Source organism: Engystomops pustulosus, chromosome 2 (assembly GCF_040894005.1).
Source record: "Engystomops pustulosus chromosome 2, aEngPut4.maternal, whole genome shotgun sequence".
NCBI classification, from domain to species: Eukaryota; Metazoa; Chordata; class Amphibia; order Anura; family Leptodactylidae; genus Engystomops; species Engystomops pustulosus.
Window position 1 is genome coordinate 124,390,433 of NC_092412.1, and position 17,912 is coordinate 124,408,344.

Genomic DNA, 17,912 nt, shown 5'->3' on the forward strand with positions numbered 1-17,912 from the left:
GAAATAGCCTCGGGTCTTCAGAAGACGCGAGGCTACCATGGAGACGGATCGCCGCCCCCGATGACGGCGGTGATCCCAGGTAAGATGGCGGCGCCCATGCGCCGCTATCTTTTTGAGGCTGCTGGCAGCTTTGCCGGCAGCCCACACTGTGAAAACACCCGTGATCGGTGCTAGCCCGTGCTCAGCCCGTGAGCCCTCTTCATGCAGCGCGACCCGACCGCCGCCGTGAATACACGGCGGGCGGTCGGGATTACCGGCGTATAAGACGACCCCAGAGAAGACAGAAGATTTTTTTGTCTTCAAAAGTCGTCTTATACGCCGGAATATACGGTACCATGTGCCCTGGGCTGTAGACAGATTTCTGGCCCCCTACCTGTCTGCAGTTTTTAAATACACAGATGCAATCTGGTACCGCTAACCCTATATCAGGTCCACCAATTTTACTAAGCAAACCCTAAAAAGGACTGACACACTAGCCATAAAATATTGACAACTAACAACACCCTTGCACATCGCCCCCAGGTCGTGTAAGAAAAGAAGACTTTTACTGACAGAACACATGATAAGGGTTAGACTAGAGTGTCAGTCAGTGACTACAGTACTTAGGACTAGATTAAGGGTGGTGGGGATCCCGGGGCACAAGCTGTTGGGGGTCCAGGTGGTGGGAGCCCCTGGGTGCCAACTAGTGTGGGTCATCCCAACAGTTTTTTTCAGTAAAGTAAATGTTGCTAGCAACGCCACCCCCAGTAACACATAGATATATACACAGACACCACAGTAAGACATTGATATAAACAGAGACCCCCATAATACAGATATACAGCCTCCCCCAAGTAACACATAGATGTATAAACAGCCCCACCCTAATACATAGCTACTTACACAGCCTCCCCAGTGACCCATAGATATATACACAGACCCCACGTAAGACAGATATACAGCCACCCGCAAGCAACACACACACACATATACACACAGCCCTTCCAATAACACACATATATATACACAGGGCCCCAGTAACACATTTATACAGCCTCCCCTCAGTAACACATAGATACATACACAGCCTACCCCCAGTAATACATAGATATGTACACAGAACCCCCATAACACATATATGCAGCCTCCCCTCCAGTAACAGATAGGTATAAACACAACCCACCCGGGTAACACATGCATCCTCCCCCCCAGTCACACACAGAAATATACACAGCCCCCACACACGGATAAACAGCCACCAAAAATAGATATATACACAGCCTCCACCATAACACATGGATATATACACAACCCTCCATAACACACAGATATATATACAGCACCCCCATAACACATACCATAGATATATACACAGCCTCCTCCGCCAGTATCACAATATACATACAAGCCCCCCCAAAAATGCATCATATATACACACTCCCCCTAATAATGCATAATCATTTACATAGCCCTCCAGCAGGAAAATATATAAATAAATATATACAGTACCTACAACCCCCACCATAATACATTGATAAATACAGAGCCCCCTGTAAAATAATAAAATTATATTCACCTTCCCCCGGTTCCCCGATGCACGCTTACCTCGTCTTCTTTCAGGATGACAGTGTCCTAGTGCAGGCTGTGCAGTGTGTGATATCACTGTGCCACCAGCACCAAGACGCTGATGTATGGTTTGCTCCGCTTCTTTTGCAGAGCAGGAAACGTAATGTTCCCTCACTCTGCCACAGACACAAGTCTATCGGCCACCGGCCAGTTCTCTGAACCGGCTGCTATTTTAGCAGCTGGGTCAGAAAAATTGCCCCAGAAATATAGTGGGCGATTTGGGCGGTCACTTGCCCACTGTTGGTGGGGGCCCCTTTGAGGACAAAGAGGTAGGGGGCCCCAGGGAACGTGCCCTATGTGCTCACCCCATAATCCGGCCCTGACAGTACTGAAAAGTAACTGGGGAAACTAAAAATACCACAGTCACTCTCAATTTAATATCACCTGTATTACAGTGTACCTCACACCACAACTGACCACACTGTTGTCTGACCATATTACTATCATATTATTAATATTTATAGGAAATTATATTATACCTCATGAACATATGTTACACTTTAAATAATATAGAACGGGCCGATTCAGAGAAGGCTCCGATTATAATATGGGCGATTCAGCCGGCGATAAGCCCAGCGGGACCATTAGGTCCTGGGCGGCTTCCCGAAATGCCCATATTATAATTCGCTATTAGTACTCATTGTCTAAGTGTTGGATGTCTGACTATGCATGGTTTCAAACTTTATGTGCTAGCATATTGCCAGATATAGCAAATGTAACACAATATAATATTTCCACCTGAGGGCCAGTTCACACCCTATTTATTTAGTAATTTTTTTCCATACGTTATTGTCAAAATCACAGGTGGATTTTGTTATTGTTACACATAACTGATGTAAACTGGGATGTCAGCTTGACCTAAAACAGAACAATTGCCCCCTCTGCTGTTGTGAGCTTTAAATACAATACTGCAAATGATGGAGCCGTCATGTCACAACGCTACTTAAAAGAGAAATTTATTTCCTGAAGTCACATCACTCAGCTTCTTGAAAATCTGCCAATGATCCACAGATGTCTGCCTTTTTAACCCCTTAAGGACCAAGCCACTTTAGGGCTTTCAGACCTAGCCTGATTTTTTAAAATCTGCCCTATGTCACTATAAGTGGTTATAACCTTCAAATGCTTTAACATATCCAGGTAATTTTGTGAATGTTTTCTCATCACAGATTGTCTTTCAAATTCGTGGAAAATTTTGGATATCTTTTGCGTTTAATTTTGAAAAAAATGGATATTTGGCAAGTTTGTAAAAATTCTAAATTGTTTGCTTCTTAGGTAGAAAAAAAGAAAAATCCGGAGCAGCACTACTGGTTTAAATGGTAAGGTGGTGCAAAGCCGTAAGTTCCGTGGCAAACGGTCTTTTGTAAATAAGTCCAAAAAATAGGCAGCACTCCAAGGTTGTAGTCAAAAACGTGAGGGTGAAGCTTTATTCCATGGCTTCTTAGGTAGATAGTCATAGCACGCAAAAAAATTCATAACTAACATTTCTCTAACATGCTTTAAGTTGGCATGTTTTTTTATTTATCGTCTAATTTTTCTAGCATGTTATGGGGCTTAGAATTGTGGGTGCAATTTTTCACATTTTTATGTTAAAGGCACCTGCTTAGTTTTTTAGTGACTTTGAGAGTGTAAGACTGTATAAATTATCCCAATATAGATCTACACCCTTAAATGTATGAGAAACCTACTCTAAGAATTTTGTTAACCCTTTAGGTGTTTTACAGGTGTTAAAACAAAATGGAGGTGGAATTTACAATTTGTAATTTTTTTGGACAATACATTCTTTTTGGCCCAAAAAATGTAAAATGCACAATGGATTAAATGACAAAAAGCTCTACAGTTTAATACCCAATTTCTGCCAAGTATGCCGTAGGGGATAGAGGCGCTATCGAGAGCAGGTTTGCATTTTCATATCTTACAGGCTATAAAATATTTGGACCGGCATGTCTGTTATGATCCCAGTGAGGGCCATTTTCTGTTCATGTTATGTGTATTGTGTCAGTGCAAGGCGCAAAGTGTGAGGTGTCGGCTGGACCAGTGATTATTTTTGTTGGTTGTGGTGATTTATGTTAAGTTTTTTGTAATGTGGACATACACTCACCTGCCACTTTATTAGGTACACCTGTCCAACTGCTCGGTAACACTTAATTTCTAATCAGCCAATCACATGGCGGCAACTCAGTGCATTTAGGCATGTAGACATGGTCAAGACAATCTCCTGCAGTTCAAACCGAGCATCAGTATGGGGAAGAAAGGTGAATTGAGTGCCTTTGAACGTGGCATGGTTGTTGGTGCCAGAAGGGCTGGTCTGAGTATTTCAGAAACTGCTGATCTATTGGGATTTTCACGCACAACCATCTCTAGGGTTTACAGAGAATGGTCCGAAAAAGAAAAAACATCCAGTGAGCAGCAGTTCTGTGGGCGGAAATGCCTTGTTGATGCAAGAGGTCAGAGGAGAATGGGCAGACTGGTTCGAGCTGATAGAAAGGCAACAGTGACTCAAATCGCCACCCGTTACAACCAAGGTAGGCAGAGGAGCATCTCTGAACACACAGTACGTCGAACTTTGAGGCAGATGGGCTACAGCAGCAGAAGACCACACCGGGTGCCACTCCTTTCAGCTACGAACAGGAAACTGAGGCTACAATTTGCATAAGCTCATCGAAATTGGACAGTAGAAGATTGGAAAAACGTTGCCTGGTCTGATGAGTCTTGATTTCTGCTGCGACATTCGGATGGTAGGGTCAGAATTTGGCGTCAACAACATGAATCCATGGATTCATCCTGCCTTGTATCAACGGTTCAGGCTGGTGGTGGTGGTGTCATGGTGTGGGGAATATTTTCTTGGCACTCTTTGGGCCCCTTGGTACCAATTGAGCATCGTTGCAATGCCACAGCCTACCTGAGTATTGTTGCTGACCATGTCCATCCCTTTATGACCACAATGTACCCAACATCTGATGGCTACTTTCAGCAGGATAATGCGCCATGTCATAAAGCTGGAATCCTCTCAGACTGGTTTCTTGAACATGACAATGAGTTCACTGTACTCAAATGGCCTCCACAGTCACCAGATCTCAATCCAATAGAGCATCTTTGGGATGTGGTGGAACGGGAGATTCGCATCATGGATGTGCAGCCGACAAATCTGCGGCAACTGTGTGATGCCATCATGTCAATATGGACCAAAATCTCTGAGGAATGCTTCCAGCACCTTGTTGAATCTATGCCACGAAGAATTGAGGCAGTTCTGAAGGCAAAAGGGGGTCCAACCCGTTACTAGCATGGTGTACCTAATAAAGTGGCCGGTGAGTGTATGTGGGCTTATTTTTTCTGGTATGAGAGCCACTTTTCAGGTACATCATTTAGGGAGTTTAAATAACTAATTGATGAGAATTTATTAAGTCTGTCTTGGTGAGGAAAAGAAAATCATTAATTTTGGTTGAAGGTTTTCAGCTTTTTTTTGTTGGCTGTACACCATACCATAAAAATAATTTATTATTATCTTTATTCAATGGGTCACCCATTTATCCCATTTATATAGTTTTTTTTAGGGTTGACTTGTTTTGCAGAATATGGAACTCACGTGTTGAGAAATTTATTTTAAAGTTTATTTTTGCATCGCCATGTTCTACGACGCATAACATTTTTATAAATTTTTTGTACGGAGTTGTTTTAGGGCTTGTTTTTTGCATGAAAAGCTGTACTTTGTATTGATATTATGTTGGGGCAAATGTTACTTTTTGATCAATCACTTTTTATCATTTTTATCGAGGTTGGATGTGAAAATATGCAAAATATTTTAGCATTTTTAAAAAAAAACATTCACCGTACTGGTTCAGTTTCAATTTGATTTTATTGTACAGGTAGTTACGGACATGGGGATAATTTTAGTGTTTTGTGGTGATTTTTACTTTTTTATTGTGAAATGTGATTTTTATATCTGTTGGGGCATTAGGGGAGCTTTATTCATTATTTAAGTTTTTTGGGGTTTTTTGCCTGTTACGGATCCCTGAACCTGTACCCAGATTCTGTGGCAGTTCTCTGATACCCTCACGTCTGCATACTTATCTGCCTTGACTGACTGAATAAATATCTATTCATCTGAAAACCCTGACAACTCATTTAATTCTTCACTGGTCACTAATGGAATATAGTTCATAGAACCATGTTTACATTAAAACAACGGGGGAAATAACACACTCTGGATTAGCTTAAAGCTCCGGCCTCTTAGTAGATCCAGAAGCCAGCCCCGTTCCTTTCGCTAGGCGGGGCGGGCAATCGTCCCAGGTAAACTCATTACTCACCTTCAAGGCGCTCCCCGCGGCTCCTCTCCTCCCAGGATCACGATGTCATATTGTACATGTGGGCTGACTGCACGGAGATGGCTGCTGCAAAAGAAGAGGAGCTGCGGGGATCGCCTGGAAGGTGAGTAATGAGTTTATTTTTTTTATGGTAGTGTGCTGAGGCTAGTGTGCTGAGGAGTGTGGAGCTACATTTATACTGGTGGGATGGGGGTACGGGTAGTATAATGGGGCTACCTGTATAAAGGGGGGAGGGGGTTGAATGTGCTGGGGCTACAGTGGGAGAAAAAAAGTATTTAATCAGCCACCAATTGTGCAAGTTCTCCCACTTAAAAAGATGAGAAAGGCCTGTAATTGACATCATAGGTAGATCAAAACTATGAGAGACAAAATGAGAAAACAAATCCAGAAAATCACATTGGGGTACATTTACTTAACGTCCCGTTACATCCGCCAATTTGGAATGTCCGACGAGGATTCAGAGCTGCCGCAATTCACTTACAGCGTGCGCCCGATTTCTTGAATCTGTCACTTCCCCACTCAGGTCTGCCGGAGTTCACCTTTTTCTTCCTGGTGTATGTGAGCGCTGATCTTGCGTCAGCAATTTAAAATTCCGCGTTTTTTCCGAATCAGTTGGGTTGTCTGACGGACACGCCCCCCGATTTGTTTTGCATGCAAGCCAGCGCTGATGTGCCACAATCTGATCGCGTGCAACACAATCCCCTGTGAGATTCAGTGCAAAGCAGAAATAGCAGTCCTCGGACCCTCGGACCCACGACCGATATCCTGCATCTGTAGCTTCCCTGCTCCGGTTCACCAGAGTTCACCTTCTTCTTTTTGGTATATGTAAGTGCATTGTCTTGCGACACAAACTGAATCTTAAATCTCGCGCTCAGTCCGAATCCGTCAGATCGTCAGACGGCCCGCCCCCCCATTACTTTCTCATGTAAGCCAGCGCAGCTGCGCCACAATCCGATTGCGTGGAACACAATCCCCAATTACATACCTGTCCCATCGGCGCAAATACGAAAACCTTGAAAATCTGACAAAAGTGTGATCCACCAACCCTTAGTAAATAAGCCCCACTGTTGCTGGTATATTGCCCCATTTCTCCATGCAGATCTTCTCTAGAGCAGTAATAATTTGGGGTTATTGCAGAGCAACACAGACTTTTAACTCTCAACAAAGGTTTTCTATGGGATTCAGATCTGGAGACCTTCTAGGCTAAACCAGGGCTTTGAAATGCTTCTTTTGAAGCCACTCCTTTATTGCCCTGGTGGTGTGCTTGGGATCATTGTTATGCTGAAAGACCCAGTTATGTTTTGTTTCCAATGCCCTTGCTGATGTTTCCACCCCCCATGCTTCACAGTCGGTATGGTGTTCTTTGGATTCAACTCAGCATTCACTCTCCTCCAGCATTTCTACCAAACAGTTCTACTTTGGTTTCATCTGACAATATGAAATTCTCCCAATACTCTTCTGAAATATCCAAATGCTCTCTAGCAAACTTCAAATGGGCCTGGGTATGTACTGGCTTAAAGGGAACCTGTCACCAGGGACCTCATTTGCACTAAAGACAGGTTGCAGAAGCCCATTACAGCTGCAGTGCAAATATGCCTTTCTGCATTTTCTAAGCATTTGAATTACAATATAATTGTGTGTTATAACTTACACACAGAATCCTCTGTGTTCTCCTAGGGGTTGGTCTATTGGTTTGAATGCATTTCAAAAAACCACATGTGATTTGTCTGTGCTGCAGACTGCTCAGCTCTTGGCCCCCTTTGTGCTCCTGTTCAGCTCCTCCCTTTCACACTGATGTCAGCTCACCAGGCTGTGAGCGCTAAAGAAGCAGGAGGGAGAAGCTGTACAGGAGCACAAAAGTGGGGCCAAAATCTGAGGAGTGAGCAGCACATATTGTTTTTTTGAAATGCATCCAGGTGTGATGGGCTTCTGCAAACTATCTTTAGTGAAAATGAAGTTGCCGATGACAGGTTCCCTTTAAGCAGATGGACACGTCTGGCACTGTAGGATTTGTGTCCCTGGCAATGTAGTATCTTACTGACAGTAGCCTTTGTGAGCTGGGGCTATCTACCTATATACTGGGGACAAGTGCTGGGGCTACCTACCTATATACCGGGGACATGTGCTGGGGCTACCTATCTGTATACTGGGGGCATGTGCTGGGGCTTTGCATCTATTTACATATACATATATACTGGGGAGGCAGTGTGCACTGGGGGGCACAGGAAATATCTAATAGAGGAGGCATTGTATATATCTAATAAAGGGAGCATAGTACTGTATATAACAGTGATTGCTAACCTTTTAGAGACAGAGTGCCCAAACTACAAGCTAAATCCACTTATTTAACATGAAGTGCCAACATGGGTTTTTAAGAAGCAACTTATTGCTTCCTGTTCTTCCACATTTTTCAATCGTAATTGGCCCCCTGAAGCCACCAAGTTGAAAGAAGAAGGGCAAATTCAGACTCTAAGTTTAGCTCCTCTCCAGGGTCTCTCTGTACAGGAAGAATGTTGGGTCCAGCAGAATGAGCTCCAAAAGATATTGCAGTTCTATCAAAACCTTCTCACTTTTCCCGCAGTTCCAAACAGCCAATGAAGTGTCGCTTTAAAAAAGCATTGAGAGCAGCATCTCTTAAGTTGCCTGGGACTGCAGAAAGGTTTGGTGGATTTGGTCATATTTGGTGAGGCGATGGCCATAGGTTCGCCACCACTGGTATATAATATAGGGGGCACATAATATATCTAATAGAAGGGGTAAAGTATCTATATTTATTACAGGGTGCACAGCATGAATTTAAATGGGGGATTGCACGTATTAATTTATCATGAGGGGTACTGTATACATGTACATAAAAATGCTCTCTATATTAGTAAATTTGAGATGTATATGCGTATATAGGGATCAGTCCTTTTGCTGTATTTCTGTTTGAAGCTCTATTCTAGTACTGTACTTATGTATTGCACTCCATACTGGTGCTGTATGTATGTACTAAGCTTTGTTCTGGTGAAGTTTATATGTAAATTGCTATTATCATAGTTCATGACAGGTACAAAATTATAATTTGAAAGACACTGTACTTTTTAATTAAAGGGGTGACACTGTATATTTTAGAACTTAAATGGGATGAGCAATGTGTAAGTTAACTTAATGGGATAGTGCTGCATACACTATAATCCATACATAAATGCATGTCTAGAATATTTTTCATCTGGTGGTGGGGCTCTTTATGCTACCAACAAAACTGGTGGTAATAGGGCTTTACACATCACATGTCTTGTCATACTTGTTATACTGAATTTACAAAGTGGCAGAAAAGCCCTTTTGGCTGGTGCCATAGGATGATAAGACTGTAATATTGGGTCTATCAAGGTTCAAATCTGGTTTGGAAGGTGTTTTAATAAGAAATAGAACCAGTTACTGTAGTTTGAAAACCTCCAGTGAATCACTTTCACACAGATATGTAGCAAGTTAAATGTAATAGCCTGAGGGTACAAGAACATGAATGCCATCAAACCAGTTTCCCCCATGCAACAAGCTAGGGGTTGTTATTGTAACTCCTCAGTTTTTCAAAGTAATTAACTGACCAAATGTAGTTTTATTTTTAATTACGTATCTATAAATATTTTCCTGTATACAGCATTAAGTACAATGTTAGGCTGCAATTACACACACGTGTGCCCGCCTACGTTTGCCCCATATGTCCAATCAATTCCCCGGGTACGGAATGGTACGGTGCCGGACGTGTGCGGCGCCATACCGCTCCATACGGCTCAGTGCGCCCATTGCTGGCCTATGGGGGACGTATATACAACGTATATACGGCAACCCTGTATACGTCCATCAACGGCCATGTGAATTTAGCCTTAGTAGTAAAGTTTTAGACCCTTCTAATGGGACTGCTACATTTTCCATCATATACAAACTGACAACTCATTTTACTTTTACCATCAATTTCTAGGATCTCCAAGACAACTTAACACTATTAGGGCTATTTCACATAAGTGAGTGTGCATTTACACGTTGGGGCAGATTTACTTACCCGGCCCATTCGCGATCCAGCAGCGCGTTCTGTGCGGTGGATTCGGGTCTTCCTGCGATTCACTAAGGCAGTTCCTCCAACAACCACCAGAAGTTGCTGCTGCGCTAAAGTTCCCCTGAGGTCCGCCGGAGTGCACCATCCTATACTCGGTGAAGGTAAGCGCGTGTCCCGTGACACTTTTTTTTAAAAAATGCGGCGGTTTCTCTGAATCCCTCGCGTGCATGCCGGCACCAATGCGCCACAATCCGATCACGTGCGCTAAAAACCCGGGACAATACAGGGGAAATCGGTGCAAATTGGAAATATTCAGGTAACACGTCGGGAAAACGTGAATCGGGCCCTTAGTAAACGACCCCCATTTCGTTTTTCAGATGCAGTTTTTGAAGCCAAAAGCAGGTTTGGATCATAATGGTTGAGAACTTATCATTGAGAGAAGCTGCTACTCCAGCTGGTTTGGACATCAAAAAAATCTGCATCAGAAAAACTGAACGTGTGAAATACCCTCAGAGTCTGCAAAAAAATCTATTTTGTTGGCAGTCCATGTGTTATTCGTGTGTTGTCCTTGTTTGTTTCAGTTTTTTTTTTTACATACATATGTGACATATGTGTCATATGTTTGTTTGTTCTGTTACAATAACATGTCAAAGCACTTGGCTTTCCAGTATCATCTGAGAAAAATGGATGAATTAGTTGTGCTGTCTGTTTTTTTTGTGGATACATTAACTTCTATGGAAATCTGTGATCCACATATGTGATCTCATAAAAAAAATGTCACATGCTGCAATTTTTAAAGCATGGATCACGGATCAGTGAAAAAATAACAGGAAAAGAAGCACATAAAAATGAATTGAAATGTAGGCAATGCATAAAAACCACAGACTGCCCACTGTGATACCTGCAAGTATGAAAGTGCCTCTTGGAACACAGCCCTTGTAACTGTCAATCATTTGGATGATTATTTATGGATTTCTAGAAGATATAGTAGTTGAATTGCAAAACATAGAATAATAATAAAAAAGCTTCTCCAGAATTGATATTTCACAGGAAAAACATGTACTGTATCTAGAAAAACAAGACTTGTCAGGAAATGTGACAGTTCCATATAAGTCATTTAGTCTCTAGTTTCCTGGTAGACACAAGTTCTCCTCCCACTAAAGTACATTGCTTAAACAACATCTCACGGAGAACTTCACCTTTTCACACAAAAGTCAATGTCAAGCTTCATGGATTTTCCTTTGCTTTATTAATCTAGTCACAGTAACACCAGCTGTCTTGTGAATTTTCCTTTGAACAGACAAAAATGGTGGCACCACAAAAGGATGAACCACGTGAGACCTCGCCACTATCAGGCAATCAAAAGAGATTTAGGAAACTGGTACATTGTTTAGCAATCGATGGATTCTGTGAAGAAGCAAAAAACATGCTGGTTTTGGCCATCCCTGTGGTAAGAAATAATTTTGATGACTACTTACAACAAAGTTTTGATGCATGTTATATACATATTGGTAACATAGGGTCTAGAAATGCCAGAATAACCTTTGCGCTGCTTAATGTCATGTAGAAAGAGGGTAGTAACAAGCATACATGTATACAATTAGACATTTATTTCATATATATATTGACAAGGGACAACATGTTTTGGGGATGTATTACCCCCTTTGTCAGGTCCAATAAATAGTTCTGTAACAATGAGTTAAAACAATGAGATACATTCAAAAAAACAATCCATACATAGAATGAATTATGACACTGAATAAAATGTTGGATGTAGTCATATGTACATAATATGCAATTAGGGAGACAAAGTATCATTATGAAAAGAGTAATAGAATTCAGTTGAGTAAAATGGATAAAAAGACAATGAAGTACAGATTCATATAAAAAGACCATAAATACATGTGCATACAATAGCAATCAGATATTAAAGGGGTTGTCCGAGTTTTGAAAAAAAAAACTATATGTGGCCGGGAGCAGGCTGCTTAAAACAATAAAGATGTGCTTTATGGACCCGATAACCTTCCGGCCCCCATACACAGTGCTGTGCATAGGGACGGATAGGCGTACCCGGCAACAGGCAGCCGGAAGCTGAATGCAGCACTGCTCCGGCGGCCATGTTTGTTTACATGGCGCCCGGACCGGAGCGGCAGCAGCGCTGGATACTGGAGGGCACCGGAAGGTAAGTACATCTTTATTGTTTTAAGCAGCCCGCTCCCGGCCACCTATAGTTTTTTTTCAAAACTCGGACAACCCCTTTAAGTCCATAAATAAATTCATAAGAAAATTCATATGCATAAAATGGTCATCAATTTAACCGGTTAAGGACTGGGCCCTTTCCTGTTTTTTCATGTCCATTTTTCACTCCCACCCTTCAAAAACTTTTTTATTTTTACACGTAAAGAGCTGTGTTATGGCTTGTTTTCTGCATAACAAATTGCACTTCATAGTGACGGTATTAAATATTCCATGCAATGTACTCCGAAGCGGGAAAAAAATTCCAAATGCAGAGAAAATGGTGAAAAAAACGCATTTGCGCCATTTTCTTGTGGGCTTGGATATTACATCTTTCACTGAGTGCCCCAAATGACATATCTACTTTATTCTTTGGGTCCGTATGATTAAGAGGATACCAAATTTGTATAGGTTTTATAATGTTTTCATACATTTACAAAAATTAAAACCTCCTGTACAAAAATTATTTTTTTGATTTTGCCATCTTCTGGCGCTAATAACTTTTTTATACTTTGGTGTACGGAGCTGTGGGTGGTGTAATTTTTGCGAAATTTTATAATATTTTCAATGATATCATTTTTAGGACTGTACGACCTTTTTATCACTGTTTATAGATTTTTTTTATATATTTCAAAATGCCAAAAAAGTGCCATTCTCGACTTTGGGCGCTATTTTCCGTTACGGGGTTAAACGCAATGAAAAACCGTTATCATATTTTGATAGATCGGGCATTTTCAGACACGTCGATACCTAATGTGTTTATGATTTTTTTTTTAAACTTCTTATTTTTATTTTTACTATTTTTCAGACTCCCTAGGGTACTTTAACCCTAGGTTGTCTGATCGATCCTATCATATACCGCCATACTACAATATGGCAGTATATGGGGATTTTCCTCCTCATTCATTACAATGTGCTATCAGCACATTGTAATGAAGGGGTTAAAACGAAATAGCCTCGGGTCTTTCGCTGTGATAATAGCCTTTCGCCATCGCTGTGATTACACCCGCGATCGGTGCTAGCAGTACTGTTACCAGTAAGCCTTTGCTGCAATATGCCTGTGAGCCCTCTCCATGAAGCGCGACCCGACCGCCGCCGTGAATACACGGCGGGCGGTCGCGAACTGGTTAAAAAAGGATGTATAAAAAAACATACAGCAAACACAAACATACCGTATATACTTGAGTATAAGCCGAGTTTTTCAGCACCATTTTTGTGAGTAAGGCTGGCTGGCAACTACAGGGGGCTGGCAGGCTGGCTGGCAACTACAGGGGGTTGGCAGGCTAGTTGGCTGGCAACTACAGGGGGCTGGCAGGCTGGTTGGCTACTACAGGGGGCTGGCAGGCTGGCTGGCTACTACAGGGTGTTGGCAGGCTGGCTACTACAGGGGCTGGCAGGCTAGCTGGCAACTACAGGGGGTTTGCAGGCTAGTTGGCTGGCAACTACAGGGGGCTGGCAGGCTGACTGGCTACTACAGGGGGCTGACAGGCTGGCTGGCTGGCTACTACAGGGGGCTGGCAGGCTATCTGGCTACTACAGGGGGTTGACTATATACTACAGGGGGCTGGCTGGCTATATACTACAGGGGGCTGGCTGGCTATATATGTTTTTTGTGTTAAAATTAGGGATCTCGGCTTATACTCGAGTGTATATAAGGTACATGTTTATGTTTGCTGTATGTTTTTTTTTAGGTAGACTTTGTAATTGAAATATTGGATATATATAAACTACTTCCTTTGATAGAACCTTTTGTTTTCTGTCATTTACGTAAAGGGGTCGGCCATCAAATATATATGAGTAAATAATTATAGGCTATGTTCATATGTTAGTCAGAAGTCTCTGTCGCAATTATTCAAAACCTTTGAGTAAAATGATTAACACAAACATATACAGATAGATATTTGGTAACCAAAAAATTAATTAATCGTCCTACGTAAATGGCCGATTATGCCAAGGAACTCTAAGTAATCTTCTCAATTATGTAAACAAATGCATTACTTGAAGAAAACAAGAGGTGTAGAAAATTAAATGAATAAACTTTATTAATCACAAAACATAATAAAAAACATATCCATTAAAAGGTTACAGGAGAGACAGAGGTTTGCATAGCCAGGAACCACAGTACATGAATCAGTCAGTTATAATACAGGGCATAGTAACATACAGTTATCAAACTTGCCCATCCAGATCACAGGAGTATATTCCAATATTACAATGTTGCGACAGTTAAATTGAAATGTATATACATTAATATGTAACTGTGATCCGAAAAGTTAAGACCATGGTTCACCTGGCGTGTGAGATCCCCCAACGCACGTTTCAACCCGCCGGTCTTTCTCAAGACCCCTTTCATTTAATATTTTATTTATGGAGATCGGTTATCTGACCGATTCCCATCCATTTTTTTTTATTTTCCGATTTCATTTTTTATTTGGTATTCAGGGTCACAGCGGCTATTATGTTTACGAACATTTAACCTGTTAATGTAGGGATTTGTAAATGTATGAATTGGTATTTATTTTATTTATTTTTTGAGTACGTAAATATATACTGATATTCTAATTGTATCCGTTTATCATTATTTGTTTTAATTAGTTGTTATAATAACAACACACTTCTGCAGTAGTGGTAGAGTTTTCATTGCTTGATGCCACAGGACAAGAATACTTAGCGGGCCATTGCCTCATGAGGACGAGTCTTTGTGCAGAGCAGTTTAACCCCATAGCTGCTGCGATCAAGCACGATTGTGGCAGCAAAAGAGAGAGACGATCCCATCAGCTGTAAAGCGATTGTGGTTTGAAGGAAGTTTGCAATGGCAGATGGAGTTCTGAACTAGATTTAGGTACAGTCTATTAGGCACAGTCCAAGACTGGGTCTATTAGGCTAATTGGCAGTGAAACACTGACAGATACAAACCATTGCATAACTTCTGTATTGTCTAAAGCATCAAGGTATTCCCCGTGTAAGTAACCTAGTGGGATAGTAAAAAGAAATGTTTTGAAATAATAAAAATGAATAATAAAAACATCTCGAAAATCATGCTTTTCCACATAAATACCTATATAGAGGGTTAAAAAAAAAGAATACATTTAAAAAAAACCCTTGGATATTGGATATTGTCACATCTGTAGCAACCTAGGCTAAACAGATATTTTGATATTCTGTACAAGTTATGTACAAGATAGGTTCTGCAGGTAAATTAGCAACTTCCAAAGGTCAGTTTGTAACTAGGGGTCGTCTGTAAGTCAGGTGTTCTTAAGTAGGGGACCGCCTGTAATGTATGGGAAAGATAAAATCTAAATAAAAAACTACTTAAAAATTGTAATTTGTATGCTAAAATAGTACCAATCTAGTCATTATCTGTAATAAAGAAAACCCACAAATCCTCTTTTTATTGAGGAATAAAAAATTAGTCTTTAGAATAAGATGACACACAGACAAAGGAGTTTTCCTCAAAAAAGTGTTCTTTTTGCAAAAGTAGTAAAATACCTGTACATATTTGGTATCTCATTAATTGTACTAAACTACAGAATAATTGTATCATCTCTTTTATACTCTAAGGTGAATTGTGTAAAGGATTTCACTTAAAAACAAATAAGATTGTAACTAAGGGGTAAATTGCACCCTGTTTCCTTACAAACTAAGGAGAATTAATAAAGTATTAGAAAAATGCTCACCCCCCCCCCCCCCACACACACACACACATAGTATCAAAAACCACCTAAAATGATTAAACTGACAATAGTTGAAATACTGTAAGTGAAAAGTAGAGTCAGATATTTTAATCTTTTAATTTCTTGGCCCTTTTTCTTTTTTTGCATTACCGTTTTCTACTGACCTCCTTCCATAAGCCATGGCTTTTGTTTAATTTACAGTTATGAACGAGGGCTTGTTATTTGTGGGACACATTGTACTGCCTACTGCTATCAATTAACCCCTTGTCGCTGAAGCCACTTTTTACCTTCCTGACACGGCCCATTTGAAAAAATCTGACATGTTTCACTATAAGTGGTTATTACACTTTAACATATCCAGGTGATTTTGAATTTGTTTTCTCGTAACACATTGTACTTCATGTTAGTTTAAAAATTTTGGTAACATATTTTGCATTTATGAAAAAAGGATAGTTGGTGGAAATTTGGAAAAATGTTCAAAATTCAAAATTTTATACTTTTTCAACAGTAAAACTAACATTCACCAAATGTCTGTTTTATGGAGATATGGTTTCTTACGCATCATTTTATTTTTGGAGTATGTTATGAGGCTTAGAACTTTAGGTGCAATTTTTCATATTTTCATAAAAAACGCAAAATCAAGCTTTTGAAGGACCTGCTCAGATTTCAAGTCACTCTGAGAGGTCTAAATAAAATTGATATCATTTGTTAGTCTGTATGCAAGTGACTATGTGTTATTGATTATCATATCTATGACTTAAATTGTATATATCTGCTCATTATATTTTTGATTCCTGCATTAGAGACACATTGGGGGTTATTTACTAAGGGCCCGAATCACGGTTGGCCGAAAATTATTGTTTTGTACCGAATTGCCACGGGTTTTTGGTGCACGCGATCAGATTGTGGCGCATCGGCGCCGGCATGCACGTGACGGAAATTGGGGGCCTGGCCATCGGAAAACCTGTCGGATTCGTAAAAACCGCCGTATTTTTTTAAAAAAATGTGTCGTGTCACTTACCTGCACCCAGCCTAGTTTGGTGAACTCCGGTGGACCTCGGTGGACTTCAGCGCAGCAGCAACACCTGGTGGACATCAGGCGCACTACCTTAGTGAATCGTCGGTAGACACGAATCAGCGTCGGAGAACCCGCCGCTGGATCGCGAATGGACCGGGTAAGTAAATCTGCCCCATTGTGATGTATTGTGTCATGAATTATTACTTTGATGACAGCCCTATGCGGGATGTCAGGATTTTGACGGCTCCTATCCTGTGTATATTCACAGAGTACTTTTAAATGGTTTTAACAGGGCTTAAGGATTAAGGTTGGTGGGGGCTCCTGGGTGCAAAACATGGTGGGGGCCCCCATTTAATGTAGTCCATATGGGGATCAGCAATCGCTATATACCCCTCCCCAGCAAAAACTATATACAGCCTCCCCAGTAATCCCTATATACAGCGCCCAGTATTCACTATATATAGCCCCAGACATCACTAAATACAGCTCTTCCCAGCAATCACTGTATACAGCCCCCAGTAATCACTCTATATAGCTTCCCTAGCAATCACTGTATACAGCTCCCCCAGCAATCACTGTATACAACTCCCCAGGCAATCACTATATACAGCTCCCACAGCAATCACTGTATACAGCTCCCACAGCAATCACTGTATACAGCCCACAGTAATAAATATATATGGCTCCCAAGCAATAACTATATGCAGCCCCCAACAATACCTATATACAGTCCCACAGCATTAACTATATACAGCCCCCTATAATAACTATATAACTAAATACAGACTCCCTATAATAACTATATACTTCCCCCTACAACTATATACTGCCTTCCTATAATAACTATATACAGTCCCCCTATAACTATATAGTGCCTCCTATAACTATATACAGTCCCCCTATAATAACTATTTACAGTCTCCCTATAAAAACTTTCTACATACAGTCCCCTATAACAACTATATACAACCTTTAACTATATGCAGACTCCTATTACTGCTATATACCCCCCATAATAAATA

General features: G+C 41.0%; 1 protein-coding gene across 2 annotated transcripts in view; it reads left to right on the forward strand.

Moving 5' to 3' along the window:
• LOC140118395 (multidrug and toxin extrusion protein 2-like) overlaps positions 1 to 17,912 on the forward strand; it is a 95,043-nt gene that overhangs the window by 15,661 nt on the left and 61,470 nt on the right. For both annotated transcript variants that reach the window (XM_072136251.1, XM_072136250.1), the window contains exon 2: positions 11,264 to 11,413. In XM_072136251.1, the coding sequence (XP_071992352.1) occupies positions 11,270 to 11,413 (144 nt within the window). In that variant the 5' untranslated portion in view covers positions 11,264 to 11,269. The remainder of the gene's footprint in view (positions 1 to 11,263; positions 11,414 to 17,912) is intronic.